Source organism: Carcharodon carcharias, chromosome 3, assembly GCF_017639515.1.
Source record: "Carcharodon carcharias isolate sCarCar2 chromosome 3, sCarCar2.pri, whole genome shotgun sequence".
In the NCBI taxonomy this organism is placed as follows: domain Eukaryota; kingdom Metazoa; phylum Chordata; class Chondrichthyes; order Lamniformes; family Lamnidae; genus Carcharodon; species Carcharodon carcharias.
This window is the reverse complement of record NC_054469.1, coordinates 27,943,368-27,966,264: the sequence shown is the minus strand read 5'-3', so window position 1 is coordinate 27,966,264 and position 22,897 is coordinate 27,943,368. Positions and strand designations below refer to the sequence as shown.

Here is a 22,897-nt window from a genome sequence, read left to right as displayed (position 1 = left end):
TCGCGCCTTGCAATATGAGGAGTGCAGTGGACACCCCTCCTGATGCTCCCGAGCTTGCTTTTGCAGCTCCAGCAACTGAGGTATGACCGAGTCCATCTCGTCATCTGACTCAGACTCACAATCCTTCTGGCCTCCAGCAGTCCTCCAAGTGCCGGGGACCTTAGAAGTCCCTACTGCCGCCTGCTGTGGATTGGACAGTGTGATGTGCTCACCAGGTTGTGCTCCTGGAGCTACTCTAAAGCTAGGTCCCACCGAGGTGTATGCCTCTGTGCTGGTGGAGGGTGTGAGTGAGCATCGTGACGGGACCTCAGGGAGAGTGCCTCCTGATTCCTCTCCAGAGGGTTCTTCGGGGCTTGATTGGAGGCCCAGGGTCATGGACTCTGTCAGCGGTTTGGCAGATGTGCCTGCAAAAGCAAGGAGAGATAATTAGTGCATAGCAGTGGCCTGTAAGACAGGACACGTCACCCACAGCATGGCTGTCCGATGGATGTTGCACTGCTGGATCCTCATTTCGTAGAGCAGCACCGACCTCACGGTCAGCACAGGACCTGTCCAGATCTACTCTGGACAGCTGGGTGGCTCAACTTTCAAAAAGTCTGTGAGGACCTTGATTTTGGCATCCCGCCACTGGTCTGCTACTTCTCTCTCTTGTTGTGTGCCAGCTTGTCCTGCATGGATACAGATGGAGAAAGAGCAAGCAAGACACCTGTCGAGCCAGGTGATAAGTATGCCTGGCCTGTGTGGGTGAGTGGTCCCATGGATGGGATGAGGACAATGACGGTGTGTGTGAGACAGTGAACCTGTCCCTTGAACTGGCAGTAAGTGAGGGCCCTGTGGATGTGTGGTGGGTTTGAGTGTGTGAGTTGAGAGTGATGAGAAGAGCGACTTACCCTGGAGGAATGGAGGAAATCATTCATCCTCTTGCGGCACTGGGTGGCTGTTCTCCTCTGAAGGACATTAATGCTGACCACTGCCTCCCAAGCTGGATTCATTGCTGCCAATCCTGTGGCCAGAATGGGGATACAGGACATCCCAGTGGGCCCCCACGTCATCCAGCAGTCGTTTGAGGGACTTGTCTTTGAAGCGGGGGGGGGGGGCTGCAGTCTTTTTTCCTTTTGCTGGCCATGTCTTCTGTGCAGCAGTGGTGAGCTAGAAGCAATGAGCGCTGTGCTTGCGGTTGGACTTGTAACACGGCGCACCATGTGATGCGGCGGTGGGGTGATGGCGAGCCCGTCCACCACGGAAACGGCGTGTTTCCCAGGAATGCATATATAATGAGGCGGGTTTAGGATGATACAGCATGTAAACCCGCCATCGCGGCCGCAGGCAAAACATCATTTTACCCGCCCACTTAGTGCAAATCTGGGAAAATTCCACCCCAAGTTCAATTAAAATGGCTATTTTACTGTCTTCAAAATTTAGTCAAAGTTCGGCAAAGCTGCCAAGAGAAAAAGTTCAAGCTTTAAGCACACAAAGGGTTCCTGAACACCGTTCTGGTGAGTAAGACCTGATTTTTTTTTTTTTTTGCCAATTTTTTCTCTCCGTTTCTTTAAGCCAACTGCTCCTAGTGTACAATTCCAGGTGCCCATTCTTCATTTGCTGGATCCAGCAGCACCTGTCAGCAGACCAGTCCTAAAAGGACATTACAATTCAGCCCGGCAGAGGCTGATCCAGTCTGCGGCAAGATAGGGTTAAGTAGATGTGGGTATCAAGCGACTAAATGGGGTTAAGAGACAGATCCCATTGAACAGGCTCAAAGTGGTGAATGGCCTATTCTTGATCTTATCTTTCTAGAAAGAGCAGTTCGGACCACAGATGTTTCTCTGCAGCGCAGGCCAAGGAGCAAGATCATGTAAAATTGAGGCACTGAACTTCCACCGCTGGCTGGAGTAGTAATTACAGTGCGATAAATTTATATGGGCAGTTTCCATTATAAACGTTGAGCTCTGGTTTTTATATTATAAATAAAACATACACTAAATACAGCAAAAAGTTTCTGGCCCTGCCCATCGGCTGGATCTTCCGGTCTCGCCAAAGCCAATGGGCTTTTTGCTTTTGGCTGGCTCGCTGCATCTGCTGCAGCAGGATCCACCGTGCTGGGGCCAGAAAATCATGGCCAAAAAGTGTATGCCAATATAAGGTTATTAATACACTGGGGATATCTGACATTTCAAGGGCTTGCGTGCCCACTGCAATTTAGATTGCACCAACATAGATTTGACCAAGCATGATGATTTGCTAGTATTTAGCTTGAATACATTTTTTTCAATTATGTAGAATATGTATAAAGCATAGGCAACTTCAAATGAACAGAATCGTTATGATTGGCCATTAACACATTCATAGTGTAACTACCATTAAAAAGTGATGATCTTCAGGTTCTGCTCGTAGATACTTGAATATCACATGCTCCATAAATCTCTCCATTAGATCCCAGTCCTCAACTATTCCGTGTCGAATGGGCCACTAGAAATAGAAACAAAACTCCAACGTCAGAGATAGATATGTCACCTTTCATATATATGTAATTCTTTTCTTCAGCTACTTTCACCAAATAATTTCTAGATCTTATGGCTTAACAGGAACATAAAGCTGGTTAATTAATTAATCGCTGCATGGTATGAAATAGGGAAGGGAAGGTTCCCAAAGTCACATCATCTGATCAGAGTTAGACTTGTATTACCAGTGTCCTATCTTCTAACTCCAAGCACCTAGTGCTTAAAATCACATTCAAAACATTTATGACTTCCAGAATTTCTTCTTCGTTTATTCCGCTTGCAGCTTTCAGGGTCCCAAAGGGAATAGGGGAGACACTTAGATGCTACAAATGAAATCAGAGAGAATACCAGGCACATCACATTCTCCCAATTAACCTGGATCAAGTCTTCTGCTGCAGCTAAAATGACCAGCATTGACCTAGGCCTTTAACACAACATCTAGAGGCAAATAAGGAAGATGCTTTTTGTGGAAACTGGTACCTCTTGTTCAACCATGGGAGTGGGGAGTAAAGAGCTCTGCACAGTGATGGATTTAAAGTTTAGTCTGAGTCTGGAGAGTGAATGCCTTACTTGCAGCATGTGAAGGATCTTTATACAACAAATTGGGAAGGGGGCAGGTATAGTTAATACTGAGGAAGAGTGCGACAAAATACAAGGTGACTTTCGTACACTTGCAGAATGGGTATGTAAATGACAAATGAATTTCAACAGAGAATTTTAGTGCATTTTGATAGGATAGGGATAACTGACATTTCAATGGCTTGTGTGTCTCTGGCCCACTGCAATTTAGATTGCACCAACATAGATTTGATCAGACATGAGGATTTGCTAGTATTTAGGTACAAGCTTGAATACTTTTTCTAAAAAAAAAAAATTATGTGGTATATGTATAAAGCATAGGCAACTTCAAATGGACAGGATCATTATGATTGGCCATTAATACTTTAATAATGTCACTACCATTAATCTTAAAAATACCTTAATAGTGTCACTACTATAGATAAGGAGGCTACATATTTAAGAATATAAAAAACAGGAGCAGGAGTAGACTACATGGCCCATTCAACAAAATCATGGGCTGATCTTCTGCCTAAAATTTAGTTTCCTGCTCACCCCCCATTTCCCTCTGTTAGGGGGAATTAAATTTATTGAAAAAAAGAGTACAGTAAGAACTCATTGGAAATACTTAAAATCTCCAGGCAGACATGGCTGCTAAGCATATTAGCAGTTGAAGATTGCCAAGTGAACATTGCACAGCCTTAAGAGTCAGTTTGGAGACAAAAAGCATGACATCAAGAATAGATTAAGTGTGCTCTTCGACAGATAGGGAAGGGGCAGACGATCTTAGCTTAGACATGGGAAGGTGAACAATGGACAAAAGAGGGGGCTTTGATGAAGCATATATAGTCTTGAGTTGCAAGAATCAAAATTATATATATATCATATATACGTGCCTTAATTCTGATTGGATGGTATAGTTATACATGCATTAAAATAATTGGATAGCAAATTCACATGTTTATTTATTCAATAGGATAGAGATACTATGGAATTGGTGTGTCGGTTACCGATTGGATGTATTCGAATGTACTCAAATGTATTGTGTTAAGAAAATAGAACAAAAATAATGGAATTTAATCAATCGGGGAGCTGGGTCACCATTTTACGGAACGGTAGCAGCTCCCTTGCATATGCTCAAATAAACCAGTTAAAAGAAGCCCGAGTCCCGTGTGGTCATTACGGAATCGGAGAGTGTAGTAGCACCCCTTCACCCTTGATTCCCTGAGAGACCAAAAACCTATTGATCTCAGCCTTGAATAATTTAAAGCTGGAGGATCCATCACTCTGTGGAGAAGAGAATTCCAAAGATTCAGAACCCTCAGAATGAACAAAAATTTCTTCATCTCAATCCTAAATGATCGACCTCTTATCCGGAGGCTGTGTCTACATGCATTAATTCCCCAGTCAGGGGAAATACCTTCAGCATCCACCATGTCAAGATCCTTCAGAATCTTGTACGTTTCAATGAGATCACCTCTTATTCTTCTAAACTCCATAGAGTATAGGCCCAATTTCAACAGTCTCTCATGACAGGACAACCTTCTCATCCCAGGAACCAATCTAGTGAACCCCCAGTGCAAGCATATCCTTCCTTAGAAATGGTGACCAAAACTGCCCAGGGTACTCCAGGTGCAGTCTCCAAAGCCAAGTTTTCCTCTGCAATTTGGTTTGCACAGCAATTAACACAGGCTGTGCTCATAACACAGGGCACCAACTATCTCTGCTACCTCTTGTGAAACTCTCGGATGTAGACCCATCAGGTCCAGAGGGTTTGTTGTTTAGTCTTTCAGTTTCTCTAATATTTTTACTCTGCTGATACTAAATAAGTCCTCACTTTTATGAGCCCCTTGGTTCCTCACTATTTCTGGTATTCACTCCTCTACAGTGCAGACTTACAAAATATTTGTTCAACATTTCTGCCATTTCTTAATTCTTCATAATTTCTCCTGATTCTGCCTCTAAGGGACCAATGTTTACTTTAACTATTCCTTTATATGTTCTTATAAACTCAAACTGCTTGGAAGGTAGTCTAAATGGGGTACATAATGCAGATGCAAAGGGATCAAATTATTAAGTAGGTTAATAAGGCCATAAAAATGTGAACAAAACACAGGGATTTATTTCTTTTTTTATGATTCGCTCATGGGGTGTGAGCATCACTGACAAGGCAAGCAATTATTGCCCATCCCTTCCAGAGAAACAGAATTGAAAAGCAGATGTTAAAACAGAAGTTTTGTGGAAATTTATGCAGAACCTTTGGCGAGACCACACAGAAGCGTGTACAGAGTTCTGTTCTCGACATGGCTTTTGTAATATGTTTACAATCAAGAGGGTACAAAAAAATAATTTACTAGAATGATACCAGGACTGAGGAAAACCATTAGGAAAGGCTAAACAGACTGTGGTTCTTTTCTCTGGAAAAAAGAGGAGACTTAAGGATGACCTGATAGAGATATCTGTTATAGCTTTAAAATTGAATGCAAACAGAAAATGCTAGAAATACTCAGCAAGTGGAGAGAAAAAGAGTTAACATTTCAATGATCCTTGATGAGGTAATCAACCTGAAACGTTAACTCTGTTTGTCTCCGCAGATGCTACCTGACCTGCTGAGAACACAACAACACGTGATACAAGCAGTAGTGCACCCTATGGCCTGTCAAGCCTGCTCTGTCTTCAATACAATCATGGAGGATCTAGGGCTTCAGCTCCACTTTCCCACCTGCTCCCCACTTCCCTTGATTCTCAGAGGCCAAAAATCTGTCTATCCCAGCCTTAAATATATCCAACAATGAAGCATCCACAACCCTCTGGTAATTCCAACATTTCCAGTTTTTATTTCAGACTTCCAGCATCTGCAGTATTTTACTTTTGCGTTACAATTGAATGGGTTTGTTTCCAATTGTGGGAAGAGTCCAAAACTAGTGCCATAAAAATAAGATAATTAAACATAAGATAATCACTAATAAATCCAATATGGAGGGAAACTGCTTTGCCAAGAAAGTGGAAATTGCAATCACATGGAGTAGTTAAGGCAAATGGCAGAGATGCCTTTCAGAGGAAGCTAGATAAAGACAAGGGAGAAAGGAACAGGAGGAATGCTGCTCAGGTTAGATAGAATGGGACGTTTGCGTGGTGAATAAACACCAGCACCAATTGTTTCTGTGCTGTAGATTCTACATAATGCTTCAAAATGAGTATTCCCCCTGAGATTACATGCCTCCATCACCCATCAGCTTTGCTCCTGTGGGAAAGGCAAGTCAGCAAGGCAAAAACATTAGGAGAGTCAGTAGGTTGCAACAATCAAATAGAAGTAGGGACGCAGGCAAAAGTGCATTTTGTTTCATTAGAACATATTCACTTACATATTGCTGAAAAAAAAGACATGCTGTCAAAGCTTTTCATCTTGGGCTCATCAGGACTGATACGCAATAGTACCAATTGTAAAGGTATTCTTCCATCTTGTAAAGGGAATATCATTTTTTTGTAATATTATTATGGGACACTGAAGCAGGCTTGTGGGCGGCGGGGTGTATATGTGTGTGTGTGTGTGTGTGTGTGCGCATGTGTGTGAGAGACAATCAAACTGCAAGGTTTAAGTCATCAAATGGGATTAGGTGTAAAAGAAGGCATTTTGAAATGGAAATGGACGAGCTAACATTTGCATTTGTAGATAAGTTGAGAGGTTGTTTGAATTTCAAAGGGGAATTAGAAGGTGACAAGAAAAATGGTTGCATCTTGCAGGAGTTCATAGGTAAACAAGCAGTGGGGATATCATGCTTTATTGGCCCAAAAGCAAAGACAAGTAGGAAACATGAAAGATCTTACATTTAGAAGACTTTGGGCTGGACTTTACCATCGGCGAGCGGGGGTGGGGCCCGCTCGCCAATGCGTAAGATGACACACGGTGACGTCGGGTGGAACTCCCGACGTCACTGCACCCCATTTAAATTTTCAGGAAGGCAGAGGCGCAGCAAAGTCAGCTGCATGCCCGCCAACCTGTCAATGGTTAATTGAGGCCATTGACAGATCAATTAAAGCAATTAGTGGACCTGCCAGTCCAACCTTAAGGTTGGCGGACAGGCCGGGAGCTCCAGCAGGAAGTAGAAAAAATATGAAACCTCATCCACAGGCGAGATGAGGTTTCATGTACAGTTTTAAAAATTTTAATAAAGTTTTTTTGGAAATTATGAACATGTCCCAACTCATGTGACATTGTCACATGAGGGGACATGTAAGAGAATTTTTTTTTTTCTAGTTTTAATATTTTTGAAAGTAGAGGCGATCTCCCTGAGGCAGCACTTAGCCTCAGGAAGATGAGTGCACTCTTTTGTGAGCGTGCGTGAAAAAGCATACTCTCCATTTTAGGCATTCCTCCCCGCCCATACAGGTAGCACATAGTGCTTCCCTGCAGACATCACACTGGGTGGGCCTTAATTGGCCAGCCCATGTAAAATGGCGCCAATCGGAAGCGCACCCGCATGCGCCCGCCCATCAACTCCCCCGCCCCAACAGGGGGAAAATTCAGCCCTTTGAGTTTCAAAGAAAATTTCAAACAATGGATTAAAAGAATAAAAGGGGAGAAAATATATTGAAGGAAAGATTGAAAGATTTTTTGGACTGGCCACATGAGATCCTGAAGAGTGTACTATGAAGTACCAGTTTCAAGCCATCCCAGAGAAATGCTTGGTTTTGTTAAAAGCCCTGGAGTTCCATTGTCGAGTGAGAGGGAGGAAGAAGCTGCGAAATCTCTCCCTTATAGCAACAGTGGGTACCTTGTGGTAACATTACTGGATGTTTTATAGATTAAGAATCTATTTGGACTGTTGCCTGGAATAGGATGTTTATTGGGAGTCTAGCAAAGTAGAAATATTTTGGGAAATGTTGGGAAATAAATTTAACTGTGTAACCGTAATCTTGTGTGTTTAAGTTTTCTTTTCTTAATAAATATTTTAATTTAATATTTAAAATCTCCAAAAGTCATAGTGGACTCTTTACTTATGACTTTAATGTATATACCTTCCCGTAATAAAAATACAAATTTCAAATTGTTATGATAGCTTGGCCAAGTTTCCCTTTGGGACTTGGTCAGCCTAGTAATTACCACCTGCCATATCATAACAATCTCTGTCCTGATGAGTACAAGATGAAATGCTTTGACAGCATGTCTCTTTTTTCAGCAATACTCAAGTTCTGTACTACCAAATGAACATTCAATTAACCACACCCATTGTAGGATTGGTCTATAACCTTTTTCACACTATATTACCTTGTTACATATTTTGGCGAGCAGAGGCTGAGGACGAGCTTGCTCCCAGTGGGGTAGGGCCGGGTAAAGTCCTTTAAGTAAATTAGGAGTAGGTAATGGAGGCAGCAGTTGGGGCAGTCGAGTGCTCCAAATGCAGCATGTGGGAAGTCATGGACAGCACAATTGTCCCTGATGACTACACCTGCAAAAGGTGCATCCAGCTGCAGTTCCTGAGAAGCCTAGTTAGGGAATTGGAGCTGGAGCTGGATGAACTTCGGATCATACGGGACGCAGAGGCAGTAATAGACAGGAGTTTCAGGGAGACAGTGGGAGTTTCAGGGAGACAGTCACCCCTAAAAGTCAGGAGGCAGGCAGCTGGGTGAATGTCAGGAGAGGGAAGGGGAATAGACAGAAAGAGCAGAGCACCCCTGTGGCTGTTCCCATCAACAATAGGTATACCGTTTTGGATACTGTTGGTGGGGCGACCTACCAGGGACAAGTTGTAGTGGTCGCATCTCTGGCACTGAGGCTAGATCCTCAGCTCAGAATAGAGGGAGGGAAAAGAGGACAGCAGTAGTGATAGGGGATTCAATAGTTAGGGGGACAGATAGAAGGTGCTGTGGGAGAGATCAAGAATCCCGGATGGTCTGTTGCCTCCCTGGTGCCAGGGTCCGCAATATCTCGGATCGAGTTCTCAGTATTCTCAGGAGGGAGGGTGAGAGCAGCCAGATGTCGTGGTCCATGTAGGAACCAATGACATGGATAGGAAGGAGGAGGAGATCCTGCAAAAAGAGTTTAGGGAGTTAGGTGCTAAGTTGAAGGACAGGACCTCCAGGGTTACGATCTCAGGAGTGCTACCCGTGCCACGTGCTAGTGAGGCTAGAAATAGGAGAATAATGCAGCTAAATACGTGGCTAAGGAGATGGTGCAGGAGGGAGGGCTTCATGTTTCTGGACAATTGGGCTCTGTTCCAGGGAAGGTGGGACCTGTTCCGATGGGACGGTTTGCACCTGAACTGGAGGGGGACTAACATCCTTGCGGGTAGGTTTGCTAGTGCTGCTCCGGGGCATTTAAACTAGATTTGCAGGGGGAGGGGAACCAGAGTGTTAAAGCAGATAGTGAGGTGAAGGAGGATAAAGGTCAAGAGAGGAATGCATGTGTAGACAGAAATTAAGGATCCGTACGTGTTCTCAGGTGCATCTTTTTTAATGCAAGGAATATTGTCGGAAAGGCAGATGAGCTTAGGGCGTGGATTGGCACGTGGGATTACGACATTATTGCTATTAGTGAGACTTGGTTGCAGGAGGGGCAGGACTGGCAGCTCAATGTTCTGGGGTTCCGTTGTTTCAGATGTGATAAGAGGGGGAGGGATGAAAGGGGGAGGAGTGGCATTACTAGTCAGGGAAAATATCACAGCTGTGAGTAGACAGGACAGCCCGAAGGGCTCGTCTACAGAGGCCATATGGGTGGAGCTGAGGAATGGGAAAATTGTGACCACACTAATAGGGTTGTATTATAGACCGCCCAATAGTCAGAGAGAATTGGAGGAGCAAATCTCTAGAGATCGATGTGAGAAACAGAAAGTTATGATAGTAGGAGATTTTAACTTTCCACATATTGACTGGGACTCCCATGCTGTAAAAGGGCTGGATGGCTTGGAGTTTGTCAAATGCGTTCAGGAAAGTTTTCTAAATCAATATATAGAGGTACCAACGAGAGAGGATGCAATCCCTGATCTCCTATTAGGGAACCAGACAGGTCAGGTGACAGAAGTATGTGTACGTGAACATTTTGGATCCAGTGACCACAATGTCATTAGTTTTAAGCTAATTATGGATAAGGATAGGTCTGGTCCTCGAGTTGAGATTCTAAATTGGAGAAAGGCCAATTTTGTGGAAATGAGAAAGGATCTAGGAAGAGTGGATTGGCATAAGTTGTTTTCTGACAAGGATGCGTTCAGTAAGTGGAAGGCATTCAAAGGCGAAATTTTGAGAGTGCAGAGTTTGCATGTTCCTGTCAGGATTAAAGGCAAAGTTAACCGGCATAGGGAACCTTGGTTTTCAAGGGATATTGGTGATCTGGTTAAGAAGAAGAGAGAGGTGTATAGCAGGTATAGGCAACAAGAAGCAAATGAGGTACTTGTAGAGTATAGAAAATGTAAGAAAATACTAAAAAAAGGAAACCAGGAAGGCAAAAAGAAGACATGAGGTTGCTTTGGCAGATAATGTGAAGGTAAACCCAAGTATATTAAGAGTAAAAGGATAGTAAGGGACACAATTGGTCCCCTTGAAGATCAGAGCGGTTGTCTATGTGTGGAGCCTCACGAAATGGGGGAGATCTTAAACAGTTTTTTTGCATCAGTATTTGCTCAGGAAACTGGCATAGTGGAAGGAAGGGAAACAAGCAGTAGTTTCATGGAACATATAGAGATTAAAGAGGAGGAGGTGCTCGCTGCCTTATAGTGAATAAAGGTAGATAAATCCCCGGGCCTGACATGATATTCCCTCGGACCTTGAGGGAGACTAGTGTAGAAATTGCAGGGGCCCTGGTAGAAATATTTAAAATGTCCTTAGCCACAGGTGAGGTGCCGGAGGATTGGAGAGTAGCTCATGTTGTTCCGTTGTTTAAAAAAGGCTCCAAAAGTAAACCAGGTAATTACAGGACAGTGAGCCTGACGTCAGTAGTAGGTAAATTATTGGAAGGTGTTCTGAGAGAGTGGATATATAATTATCTGGACAGCCAAGGGCTGATTAAGGATAGTCAGCATGGCTTTGTGCATGGTAGGTCATGTTTAACGAACCTTGTAGAGTTTTTCGAGGAGCGTACCAAGAAAGTAGATGACGGAAAGGCTGTGGATGTTGTCTACATGGACTTTAGTAAGGCCTTTGACAAGGTCCCACGTGGGAGGTTAGTTCAGAAGGTTCAGACACTTGGTATCCATGGAGAGGCTGTAAACTGGATTCGAAATTGGCTGTGTGGGAGAAGACAGAGAGTGGTAGTGGATGATTGTTTCTCAGATTGGAGGTCTGTGACTAGTGGTGTGCCTCAGGGATCTGTGCCGGGACCATTGTTGTTTGTTGTCTATATCAATGATTTGGATGATAATGTGGTGAATTGGATCAGCAAGTTTGCTGATGACACTAAGATTGGAGGCGTTGTGGACAGCGAGGAAAGCTTTCAAAGCTTGCAGAGAGATCTGGACTAACAGGAAAAATGGGCCAGAAAATGGCAGATGGAATTTAATGCGGAAAAGTGTGAGGTGTTACATTTTGGAAGGTCAAACCAAGGTAGGACATACACAGTAAATGGTAGGGCACTGAGGGGTGCGGAGGAACAAAGGGATCTGGGAGTTCAGATACATAGTTCCCTGAAAGTGGCGTCACTGGTAGACAAGGTTGTAAAGAAAGCTTTTGGCATACTGGCCTTCATAAATCAAAGTATGCAGTATAGGAGTTGGGATGTTATGGTGAAGTTGTATAAGGCATTAGTGAGGCCAACTTTGGAGTATTGTGTGCAGTTCTGGTTGCCTAACTACAGGAAGGAAATCAGTAAGATTGAGAGAGTGCAGAGAAGATTTACTAGGATGTTGCTGGGTCTTAAGGAGTTGAATTACAGGGAAAGATTAAACAGGTTAGGACTTTATTCCTTGGAGCGTAGAAGAATGAGGGGAGATATGATAGAAGTTTACAAAATTATGAGGGGTATAGACAGAGTAAATGCGAGTAGGCTCTTTCCACTTAGATTAGGAGAAATAAATACGAGAGGACATGGCTTTAGGGTGAAAGGTGAAAGGAGAAAGGTTTAGGGGGAACATTAGGGGGAACTTCACTCAGAGAGTGGTGAGAGTGTGGAACGAGCTACCAGCTGACGTGGTAAATGCGGGCTCACTCTTAAGTTTTAAGAATAAATTAGATAGATACATGGATGCTAGAGGTCTAGAGGGTTATGGACTAGGTGCAGGTCAATGAGACTAGCAGAATAATATTTCGGCACAGACTAGATGGGCTGAATGGCCTGTTTTCTGTGCTATAGTGTTCTATGGTTCTATAACTCTAAAATGATCATTTGTAATCAGCCTTGAGATACAAGAGAAAAAGTCTGAGGTGGCCAGCCCTACAGATATTCTATTTCTTCTGAAGAAAATAGCCCGTCATTGCTGGCCACACCAACCTCATAGCCCAGATGCAATCACAGGGAGCGGTGGAAAATAAATTAGTACACCAAGGATTTTCTGACACTGTACCAGATTTATACTGGTCCTGGGTAGCTTTTTGTCTTGCATCTTAAAAACAGGGTATTTAATTTGTCTCAGACCATGTAATGACAGCAAGGAAAAGTAAAATTTTAAAATTACCTTTGTGGCATACGTGGGTTTATCTACAGCTTCGTCGCCTATGTAAAAGTCTAGGTCATCCACTCCCCTCACCAATCTCCGCTGAGCATGGTCACCTACCTTGGCTGATTCTTTGATAGCTATACCTAGTGAGATACAAAATGCAGGAGGTCAGTCAAAAGCTGAAAGCAATCAATCAATTACACCCACTTAAACATAGTTAATGCATTACAGTTATTGCAATTTGGCAATCTCTTAAAAAGCTAAAGGCTCAAAGTAACCATGGCAACTAATGTACATGAACGCTGGAAGTCAGCTGTAACTACTTGATATCTTATTTGTTCAGTTTAGGGGCTACAAACTTTGGTTTTGTTAAAGGGGCAATGAGAAGTAACTGGAAAGGATAAAAGCCAAGTGACCGCACATACTCAAACTTCTCAGTAACAATATAACATGCATCAAAATGATTTGTCACAGCAATGTATGTGCAAGCAACTATTCAAGAGATGGACGTCTTAAGTAAAATAAAAATTTCTCAGCCTTCAAAGTTTAAACTGTTCCTGCACAAGCCCTTATAAGTTGCACAAACTCAAACTGAAATCATAGAAGCATAGAATCATACATCACAAGAGGGCATTCAGCCCATCGTGCCTCTGCTGGCTCTTTGAAAGAGCTGTCCAATTAGTCTCTCTTCTTGGTTTCCTCATAACGCTATAAACTGTTTCCCTTCAATATTTATTTGATTCCCTTTAGAAAGTTCCCATTGCATCTGTTTCCAATCACACCTCTTCAGACAGAGCATTCCAGATCACAATGTTAAAAAAAAGGCTCTGGTTCTTTTATTTATCTTTTATCTTCTTTTTATCCCTTTTGTCCAACCCCTCCCTTCCTGCCTCCTCCACCCCTTCCCCACAACCCGACAGAAACAAGTGACAGATGGCCCTATGTATTGCTTTCAGAGTGCTGACCCTTGTTCAGCTGTTAACACATTCTGTTAACTTATCTTTATGCCACTCTCAGCACCTTCTTTGGGTCTATAACACTAGTATTAACACCATTCACTTTGTCCTGTGTCTATGATATCCTTGTCAATCTCTCCAGAGCTCCCACCTATCCTTAACCTTCCATTTTGCTCCACCTGCTCCACCACCCCCCACTTAAACAGTATAAAATCCATCACATTTCTACTCTTTAGTTCTGAAGAAGAGTCATATGGACCCGAAACGTTAATTCTGTTTCTCTCTTCACCGATGCTGCCAGACCTGCTGAGTTTTTCCAGCACTTTGTTTTTAGCTCTGGTTCTTTTGCCTTTCACCCCAAATCTGTGCCCTCTGGTACCTCTGGTTATCAACTCCTCTGCCACTGGAAACACAATTTCTTATTTACTGTATCAAAGCCATTCACAACTTTGTTATTGAGTCAGGCTGGTTACAACACAGAAGAAGGCCATTCAGCCCACAGCATCAGTGCCGGCGCTCTGCAAGAGCAACTCACCTAGTGAACCTCCCCCGCATTTTCCCTATAACTCTGTACATTTTCTCTTCCGATAATTGTCCAATTCACTTTTGAAAGTCACAACTGAATCTACCTCGACCACATTCAGGCAGTGCTTTCCAGAGCCTAACCGTTCTGGTTTTTCCTCATGTCACTGTTGCTTCTTTTGCCAATCATCTTAAAATCAGTGGCCTCTGATTCTCCATCCTTCCACCAATGGGGACAGTTTCTCCCTATGTGCTCTATCCAGACCTCTCATGATTTTCAACACCTCTATCAAATCTCTTCTTAGTATTCTCTTCTCCAAGAACAGTCCCAGCTTCTCCAATCTATCCATTTAACTATAATTCTTCATCCCTGGGATTGGGAGATTATGACCAGTGTTTCCACAATTTCCACCCTTACTTCCCTCAGTATCCTTGGATGCATTTCATCTGGTCCTGGTGCCTTATCAAATTTAAGTACAGACAGCCTATCTAATACCTCCTCTTTATCAATTTTAACCCATCAAGTGTCTCAACTACTTCCCCTTTCACTATGACTTGGACAGCATCTTCTTCTTTGATAAAGACAAATGCAAAGTATTCATTTAGTACCTCCGCCATACCTCTTGCCTCCATGCATAAATTCCCTTTTATGTCCCTATTCCTCCTTTTACAACCTTTTTACTATTTTTATGCCTATAGAAGACATTTGGATTCCCCTTTGTTAGCTGCCAGCCTCTTTTCATTCTCTCTCTCTGCTTCTCGTTTGTTATTTCACTTCCCCTCTGATTCTTAAATATCCAGTCTGGTTCTCACTTGCATTATCTACCCGATATCTGTCATACCCATTCTTTTTCTGGTTCATATCTTTTGCAATCCAGGGTGCTCTGTATTTATTTGCCATCACCTTTCCCCGACATGGGAATGGCCTATGACTGTACCCAATTTCTCTCTTCTTTAAAGTCAGTTCTTTGCTCTATTACAGTTTTGTCTGCCAATCTTCGATTCCAATTTACCTGGGCCAGGTCCATTCTCACCCATTGGTCCTCCCCAATTAAATAAATAATTGCCGCTTGTCCTTTTCCATTGCTAACCTATGCCTCATGATACCAAGATTAGTGTTCACTAAATGTTTCCCTGCTAACCAAATAGGCCCTCTAGAATGTCCTCCCTCTTTAGTATTGTAATGTTCTCCTTAATTTTGAACACCTTATACTTTCTGAAGTATGGTGCCTAGAATTCGCCAAAATATTTCAGTTGGGGCCTAATCAGTACTTTATAAAGGTTCTGCATAGCTTCCTTGCTTTAATGCTCATCCATAAAATCAACAAACCAATATATTTTTTAAAGGCCATCTCAACTTGTCCTTCCACTGTTAAATAGCTGTGTACATACACCCCAGTTCTCTGTTCCTGTCTATCCTTCAATATATAGTTAATATCGCTTCTCCTCATTCTTCCTACTTAGAGATCATCTTCACTGTTTGCCAGACTTCCAAGTTTCTCCTCATTGACAAATTTTGACCTTTATTCTATTTTCTATGGTGTTCACTCTGGACAGAGAGGTTTCAGTCCATTAAAGTGCATTGGTAGTGAAGTAGGAAAGGAGGGAGCAAGAAAATGAGGGTCAGGAGTAAGCAAAAGCATGGTTCAAGACAAGGGTCTCAAGGCTGTGGATTTGAAGGTGCTGCCTAAGGAGGCTTGGTGAGTTCCTGCAGTGCATCTTGTAGCTGGTACACACTGCTGCCACTGTGCGTCAGTGGAGGAGAGAGTGAATGTTTGTGGAAGGGGTGAAAATCAAGTGCACTACTTTGTCCTGGGCGGTGTCAAGCTTCTCGAGTATTGTGGGAGTTGCATTCATCCAGGCAAATGGGGAGTATTGCATCACACTCCTGACTTGTGCCTTGTAGATAGTGGTCAGGCTTTGGGAATCCGGCGGCGAGTTGCACCAATCACATCTTCTGCATGGGTTTACTACTATTCCCTGTATTGCCAGGTCTTGTCACCTCTCCCACACTGAACCATATCCAATCTTGCATTCCAACCTTCCAAACAGATTGCCATCACTCTCCTGCAGCTCACATTTTCATGCCTCAAATGTGATACTTAGTGCTCAAACCCACATCATTCAACAGCATCCTTTTAAATATTTTCTCTGTTCTAAGCTCATGCAATATAGTCAATTCCATCAACTTGCATTTGTCTCTGTTGTTGTGACCTGGCTTGCAATGGAGATTTTCCTATCTCCTCTGGCACTCTTCCTTCCTTATCATGGAGAACTAAAAATTTCCAGTAGATCACACTTTCTGCTTTTTCATCAGATCGTCTTTCTAAACCTTTATCTGAACTGACAAATTTGATAGGGACCATATTCATTCTCCTTCAATGCTTTGGAAGCCTCCACTCAAGTGCACTCATCCAGCACATGCAGGGTTCGATTGTGATACCATATTTACTCAGACTAGAGGAATGTTGTGGATGTCCACTCTCTTTTGCCACGGGTTCATGTCTCTTCACTTAACTGCTTCAGGTGCAGCATGTCATGCCACTGTGGCATGAAACAAACAGTTCCTTTACAGCAGACCAGAAGCTACATGATCAATACAGGGAGATGGTGGCATAGTAGTAATGTCGCTGAATTCGTAATCCAGAGGCCCAGGTGAACACCCTGGGGACATGGATTCAAATCCCACCACAGCGGCTGGTGGAATTTGAATTCAGTTAATGAAATCAGTGAATGTGACCATGAAACATCATAAAACCCCATCTGGTTCACTAATCCCCTTTAGGGAAGGAAATCTGCCATCCTTACCTGGTCTGCTCTACATGTGACTCCAGATCCACAGCAATATGGATGATTCTTAACTGCCCTTTGAAATGGCCTCACAAGCCACTCAGTTCAACAACAATCAGGGATGGGCAATAAATGCTGGCCCTGCCAACGATGCCCACATCCCATGAAAGAATAAAAAAAATTACTCTTGTTAATCATGTCAAAGGGAGTAAATTCATTCATGGCTTGTACCCTTTTCTTGATATTGCAGCATTAACTACACAGAGTAAATAAGAAGACACTACTGTACTTTACTCTCCAGTAAATTATTTAATTTTAAAAACTGTGCTAATTTGGTAAATATGTAAAGCATTCAACATTTGACAGGTAAGTAACAATAATGAAGTCCAGGAAGTCATTCCCTGGAGAAATTGCCTTTAAAAGCCAAGATACAAATATATCAGTGGGCATTATTTTAAACAGCAACTCAGATGGTGGATATTAAAAAATTTAAATTAAAAAATCACAGCAAGAGCTCGCAATGAAATTTAGTCTAATGTAGTCACAAAGCAGGAAATTACAGAATACATTTATACAAATTATGTTCCCACCACATCAAGAAAAATAAGTTTTCCGCCCCACTTATAAAACCTTGATTATGGTGCTTTAAAAGCAATGCAGTCCCAATTATTGACTAGATTACAAATTGCTGTAGATTCTATAACACAGTTAATGTCCTAGTTGCATTCCATAAAGGTACAACTTTAAGCAAAGTAACGTTAAAGAAATCAGGTTTTCCATAAGAATGAATGTATAAACTAGAGTTAAGCTCCCCAGAGTGTGTCTCCCTGGACTCTGCTGCCTGGATTAGAAAACAGCAAATTGATGGTTCTAGAGCAGGGAGGCGAGTTGGGTGGTGCTGTAGCCACCGAGGGGGTCAAGAGCAATGTCATAGCGAACATAGAGACATGGGAACACCAGCACCTGGAAGTTCACCTCAAGCTGTTCACCATCCTGGCTTGGAAATACAACGCCGTTCCTTCACAGTCGCTGGGTCAAAATACAGGAACTCCCTCCCTAAGAGCACTGTGGGTGAAATAAAAACAGAAAATGCTGGAAAAACTCAGCAGGTCTGACAGCATCTGTGGAGCAAGAAACAGAGTTAACTTTTTGAGTCTGTATGACTCTTCTTCCATGGAACTTCAAAGGCGCTTCTTTAAAGAGTCACATGGATTCGAAACATTAACCCCGTTTCTCTCTCCACAGATGATGTCAGATCTGCTGAGATTTTCTGTTTTTATTTCAGATTTCCAGCATCCACAGTATTTTGCTTTTATCTTAGCACTGTGGGTGTACTTATACCACATGGGCTGCAGTGGTTCAAGAAGGCAGCTCACCACCACCTTCACAAGGACAATTAGAGATGGGGAATAAATGCTGGCCTAGCCAGTGACACCACGATATCAAGAATGAAGAGAAAAAAAATCCTCCCTAATGCTTTGGCAATATTATAATGAAGAAAACGTTGCACAGATCAATGTAAAGCGAGGTACTACTGTATATATTATATTTATTCCAGGGCAAGTTGTCACCAGATAACCTGACTTTTTCCTAGCACTTAACTGAAGAACAACAGGTGAAGGCATCACACCCTCTTTAAAAAGAAAACTGTACTTAGGAGGGGGGAAATTTGAAAGAAGAGGAATTCCATTTGACCAAATTGATGGTTCAAGAATATGAATTAGTAACATACCCAAGCCAAAAGCAAGGGTTATGGATGTAAAGGGAAGAAGAAATCAATGTGGAAAACAAGGGCAAAAAAAAAAACTGATGCTCTCTCCTCAGTAGAGGTCTATTGGGATGAAATTTGTTTTGGATGGTGTCACAAAACTATAATAATTTTCATAATATTATTGTGGTTTATTGCAAAGTAGACTTATGGGTGTGAGTGTAGATGGTTCTGTCTATGTGATTATATTAGCGTCAGATAGGCTGCAAGCTTGAAATTATCAAAAGAAGTTGGGGTAAAAGGCATTTGAAATGCTAATGAGTAACCATAGATGAGGTCTTAGCATATAGGGTGTGAAGGAAATTTGCATTTTTAGATAAGTGAAGAAGTTGTTTGGGTTTCAAAGGGATGGTAGGATATTTACAACTAACAAGGTAAACGGGGAAAGATTATTAGCTATATTTTTCCAAAAAGATACTGACCAAATTGGCAACATGAAAGATTTTTGTATTATGGGAAAAGTAAATTTCCAAAGACATACAGAACAACGGAATTTATAGATTAAAGAGAGCGAAACATATATAAAGAGGAATGAAAGGCAATGTTGGGGGGCCATATAAGAACTAAAAGGAGTGTGTAAAACTGCCTTGGGGGAACCTCCAGCCATGTTTACAAAAGTCTACTGTGTCCAGTAACTAAAGTTGGAAAAAATCCTTTGGAATTCAACAACCGAGTGGGTGCTATGGTAAACTATTTAAATTTAAAACTTATTTTGGACTGTTGCCTTAAAGGGAGTGTATAGGGAGTCAGGTTAATTAGGAATTTCAGGATTTTTGTAATATTAAGTAACTGGAATGTTATGTCTGTGCTTGAAATCGTTTCTTTTGTTAATAAATGTTTTCATTTCGTTTTTAAGATCTCTAAAGGTGTTAGCGGACTCATTACTTCTGAATTCAGTACACAAATCTTCTCGTAATAAATACAAATTGCAAAACCATTATGATAGCGTGGTGAAGTTTCCCTTGTGAATTTGATCTGCCTGGCACACATCACCTGCCACATCATTACAATAGTAATGTAAAAATGATGAAAAGCCAACTTGAAGCCCTTTTTACACTCTTCCAAAAATTCCACCACCCACCCACCCCACCGCCCCCCCCAATCCTGGGAGCTTGTATTACTGCCAAAAAATGCAGTTTTAACATTTTTTTTTAAAAATTCCACAAAACGACTAGCTGCCTTTCAAGATTGTGCAAGAAAGGTAAAAGGAGCCAATTTTCTCTCTTGCCTCCACCAATGCAGTTCTGAAGTGTGGCCTTGAGGAATGGATCAGTGTGCAGGAATGGCCCTTGGTCTTATTGTTACTGCTCTGCCTTCCTGAGAGTAGAGTGTCCGTCAGTCCATTCTTATGTGAATGGAATGGAGATTGTGAGCAGAACAGTATAGGATGGGAGTAGGGGAAAACAGGGGAAACAAAATTTGTCACCCTGCTACCATGGAACAGTATTCCAACATCCTGGGAATCATGCCACAGACATGATATATGGTTTCACAGTAAAGAAGTTCACCCAAAACTTTCTTACTAGTACAAAGTCACAATCAGATTTAAAGAAGATAGCTTCTAGGGATTATATAGAGATGGTGAGACCCAAGCAGTTGCTAAATGGAAAGAGACCATAGTAAGTCAGGCTTTCTCCAAAAGAGAACCTAATCCAAATGGTAGCAACAGTCCAGCAGAGCGATCCTACAATGCATCTGCTCCGTTGAAATAAAACATTAGAGCTCTACAAACATTGTTACAGGTAAAATTTAACATTTCCCTACTGTACTTCCCCCTTGTCAATAAAATATTATTATACCATTACAGTAGAATAAAAATAGTGCAAAACACATGTTAAATGGTAACATTGTGATAATTAACAAGGACATTTATAGTACTTACATGAAGGAATGATAAACTGTGGTTCTGTGTTACCTGCATAGCCAAGCTTTGTATATCTGAAGGGGAGAGGGAAAAAAATGTACTTCAGACTTTTCTTTAAAATATCGAACTCACAAATAGTCAATGGAATGTTTCACTTTGCTGCTCTGAAAGAAACCCCAAAAAAGTGCCAGTAGACAAAAAAATCTGGAATTAAAAGTCTGACGGTGACCATAAAACCATTGCCAATTGCTGTAAAAACCCATCTGGTTCACTAATATCCTTTAGGGAAGGAAACCTGCCATCCTTGCCTGATCTGGCCTACATGTGACTCCAGACCATAGCAATGTGGTTGACTCTTAAAATGCCCTCTGAACAAGGGCAGTTAGAGATGGGCAATAAATTCTGGCCTAGCCAGCGATGCCCACATCATGACATAACTTTGAAACAATTTTTTTTATAATCCACTCATAGGATGTGGGCTTCGCTGGCTGGACCAGCATTTATTCCCCATACCGAGGTGCCCTTGAGAAGGTGGTGGTGAGCTGCCTTCTTGAACCGCTGCAGTCCATGTGGTGTAGGTACATTCACAGTGCTGTTAGGGAGTTCCAGGATTTTGACCCAGCGGCAGTGAAGGGAACGGCGATATATTTCCAAGTCAGGAATGTGAGTGACTTGGAGGGGAACTTCCAGGTGGTAGTATTCCCATCTATCTGTTGCCCTTGACCTTCTAGGTGACAGTGGTTGTGGGTTTGGAAGGTGCTGTCGAAGGAGCCTTGGTGAATTCCTGCAGTGCATCTTGTGGATGGTACACACTGCCACCACTGTGCGTCAGTGGAGGAGGGAATGAATGTTTGTGGATGTGGTGCCAATCAGGTGGGGTGTTTTGTCCTGGATGGTGTCGAGCTTCTTGAGTGTTGTGGAAACTGCACTCATCTAGGCAAGTGAGACTTTTGCCTCATAGATGGTGGGCAGGCTTTGTGGAGTCAGGAGGTGGGTTACTCATCGCAGGACTCCTAGCCTCTGACCTGCTCTTGCTGTATTTATATGGCTAGTCTGGTTCAGTTTCTGGTCTGGTCCAGGATGTTGATAGTGGAGGATTCAGTGATGGTAATGCCATTGAAGGTCAAGGGGCGATGTTTAGATTCTCTCTTGTTGGAGATAGTCAATGTTACTTGCCACTTGTCAGGCCAAGCCTGGATATTTTCCAGCTCTTGCTGCATTTGGACATGGACTTCAGCAAATTCATAATGCAAACTTACCCTGATCCTTAATTCTTTGAGCTTTAATACAGCATAATAGAATGAATACATTTTCTTTCATAACAAGACATTTGAGAGTTTCAAAACAAGAAAGCACAGGCATTTACTTGTGACCATAACATGTAACATTCGTAAAGAGAAGGCAGAAAAACAAAAGGTGGAATTTTATGGCTCCCTACAGAAGCAGGCTGACAGGTGGAGGGAGCCTGAAATCGGGTGCAATGGCAGGGGTGCCATGCCCATCACATACCCACCTCAGCTGGAATTTTACACCCTTGGGCCATTTGAGAGAGCCACTTAAGGACCTCCCTCCCACCACTACTGGTATGTGCCCACTGGAGTCCACATCCTCTACAGTATTCCAAAGCACCCCTTGGTCCTCCAAACCCAGTCCCTCACCCTACCTTACTGGGACCCACCATCCAGGCTCCAGCAAAACCTTGGACTTACCTGGGTCTCCAGATCAATGGTTCCTTGGCATTGGGAACTGTCTTCAATCAGTCTGACTAATCACCCTCATTCAGGGGGAGGTTTCGCCTCTAAGAGCTGCCAACCAACCAAGTGGCCAGCAGTTCCCCAGTCCCAGCCTTGAATATATTCAATGATCCACCTCCGCTGTTCACTATGGAAGAGATTCCAAAGACTAACTACCCTCTGAGGAGGAATCCCTCCTCATTTCCGTCTTAAATGGGAGACCCCTTATTTTTAAATTGTGCCCCAGTTCTAGATTCCCTGACAAGGAAAAACATCCTCTCAACATCAACTCTGTCAAGCCCCATCAGAATCTTATATCTTTCTAATCAGTAGTGGCCCAACCTACTTAACCATTCCTGATAAGGCACTCCTTCCTCCTGAGGATCACTCTATTGACCCTCCTCTGAACTTCTTGCAATGCAAATATATCCTTCCTTAAGAAACCAAAACTATACACAGTACTCTCGGTGAGGTCTCACCAGTGTTCTGTTCAGTGGTAACAAGGTCTTCCTACCTTTATTACAGGGAGATGGAGTGGAAAGGCTAACATTCTATTTACCTTCCTAATTACTTGCTGTACCTACAAGCTGACATTTTGTAATTTATGCACAAGGACACCCAAAT

At 42.5% G+C, this 22,897-nt stretch overlaps 1 protein-coding gene across 4 annotated transcripts in view; it reads right to left on the bottom strand.

Moving 5' to 3' along the window:
* Positions 1-22,897, bottom strand: part of actr3b (actin related protein 3B) — a 93,942-nt gene that overhangs the window by 61,010 nt on the left and 10,035 nt on the right. For 3 of the 4 annotated variants that reach the window (XM_041183080.1, XM_041183081.1, XM_041183082.1), the window contains exons 2-4: positions 20,559-20,614; positions 12,659-12,783; positions 2,356-2,466 (exon numbers count right to left, since the gene is read on the bottom strand). In XM_041183080.1, the coding sequence (XP_041039014.1) occupies positions 2,356-2,466; positions 12,659-12,783; positions 20,559-20,614 (292 nt within the window). The remainder of the gene's footprint in view (positions 1-2,355; positions 2,467-12,658; positions 12,784-20,558; positions 20,615-22,897) is intronic. The other variant, XM_041183083.1, reaches the window with a different exon arrangement.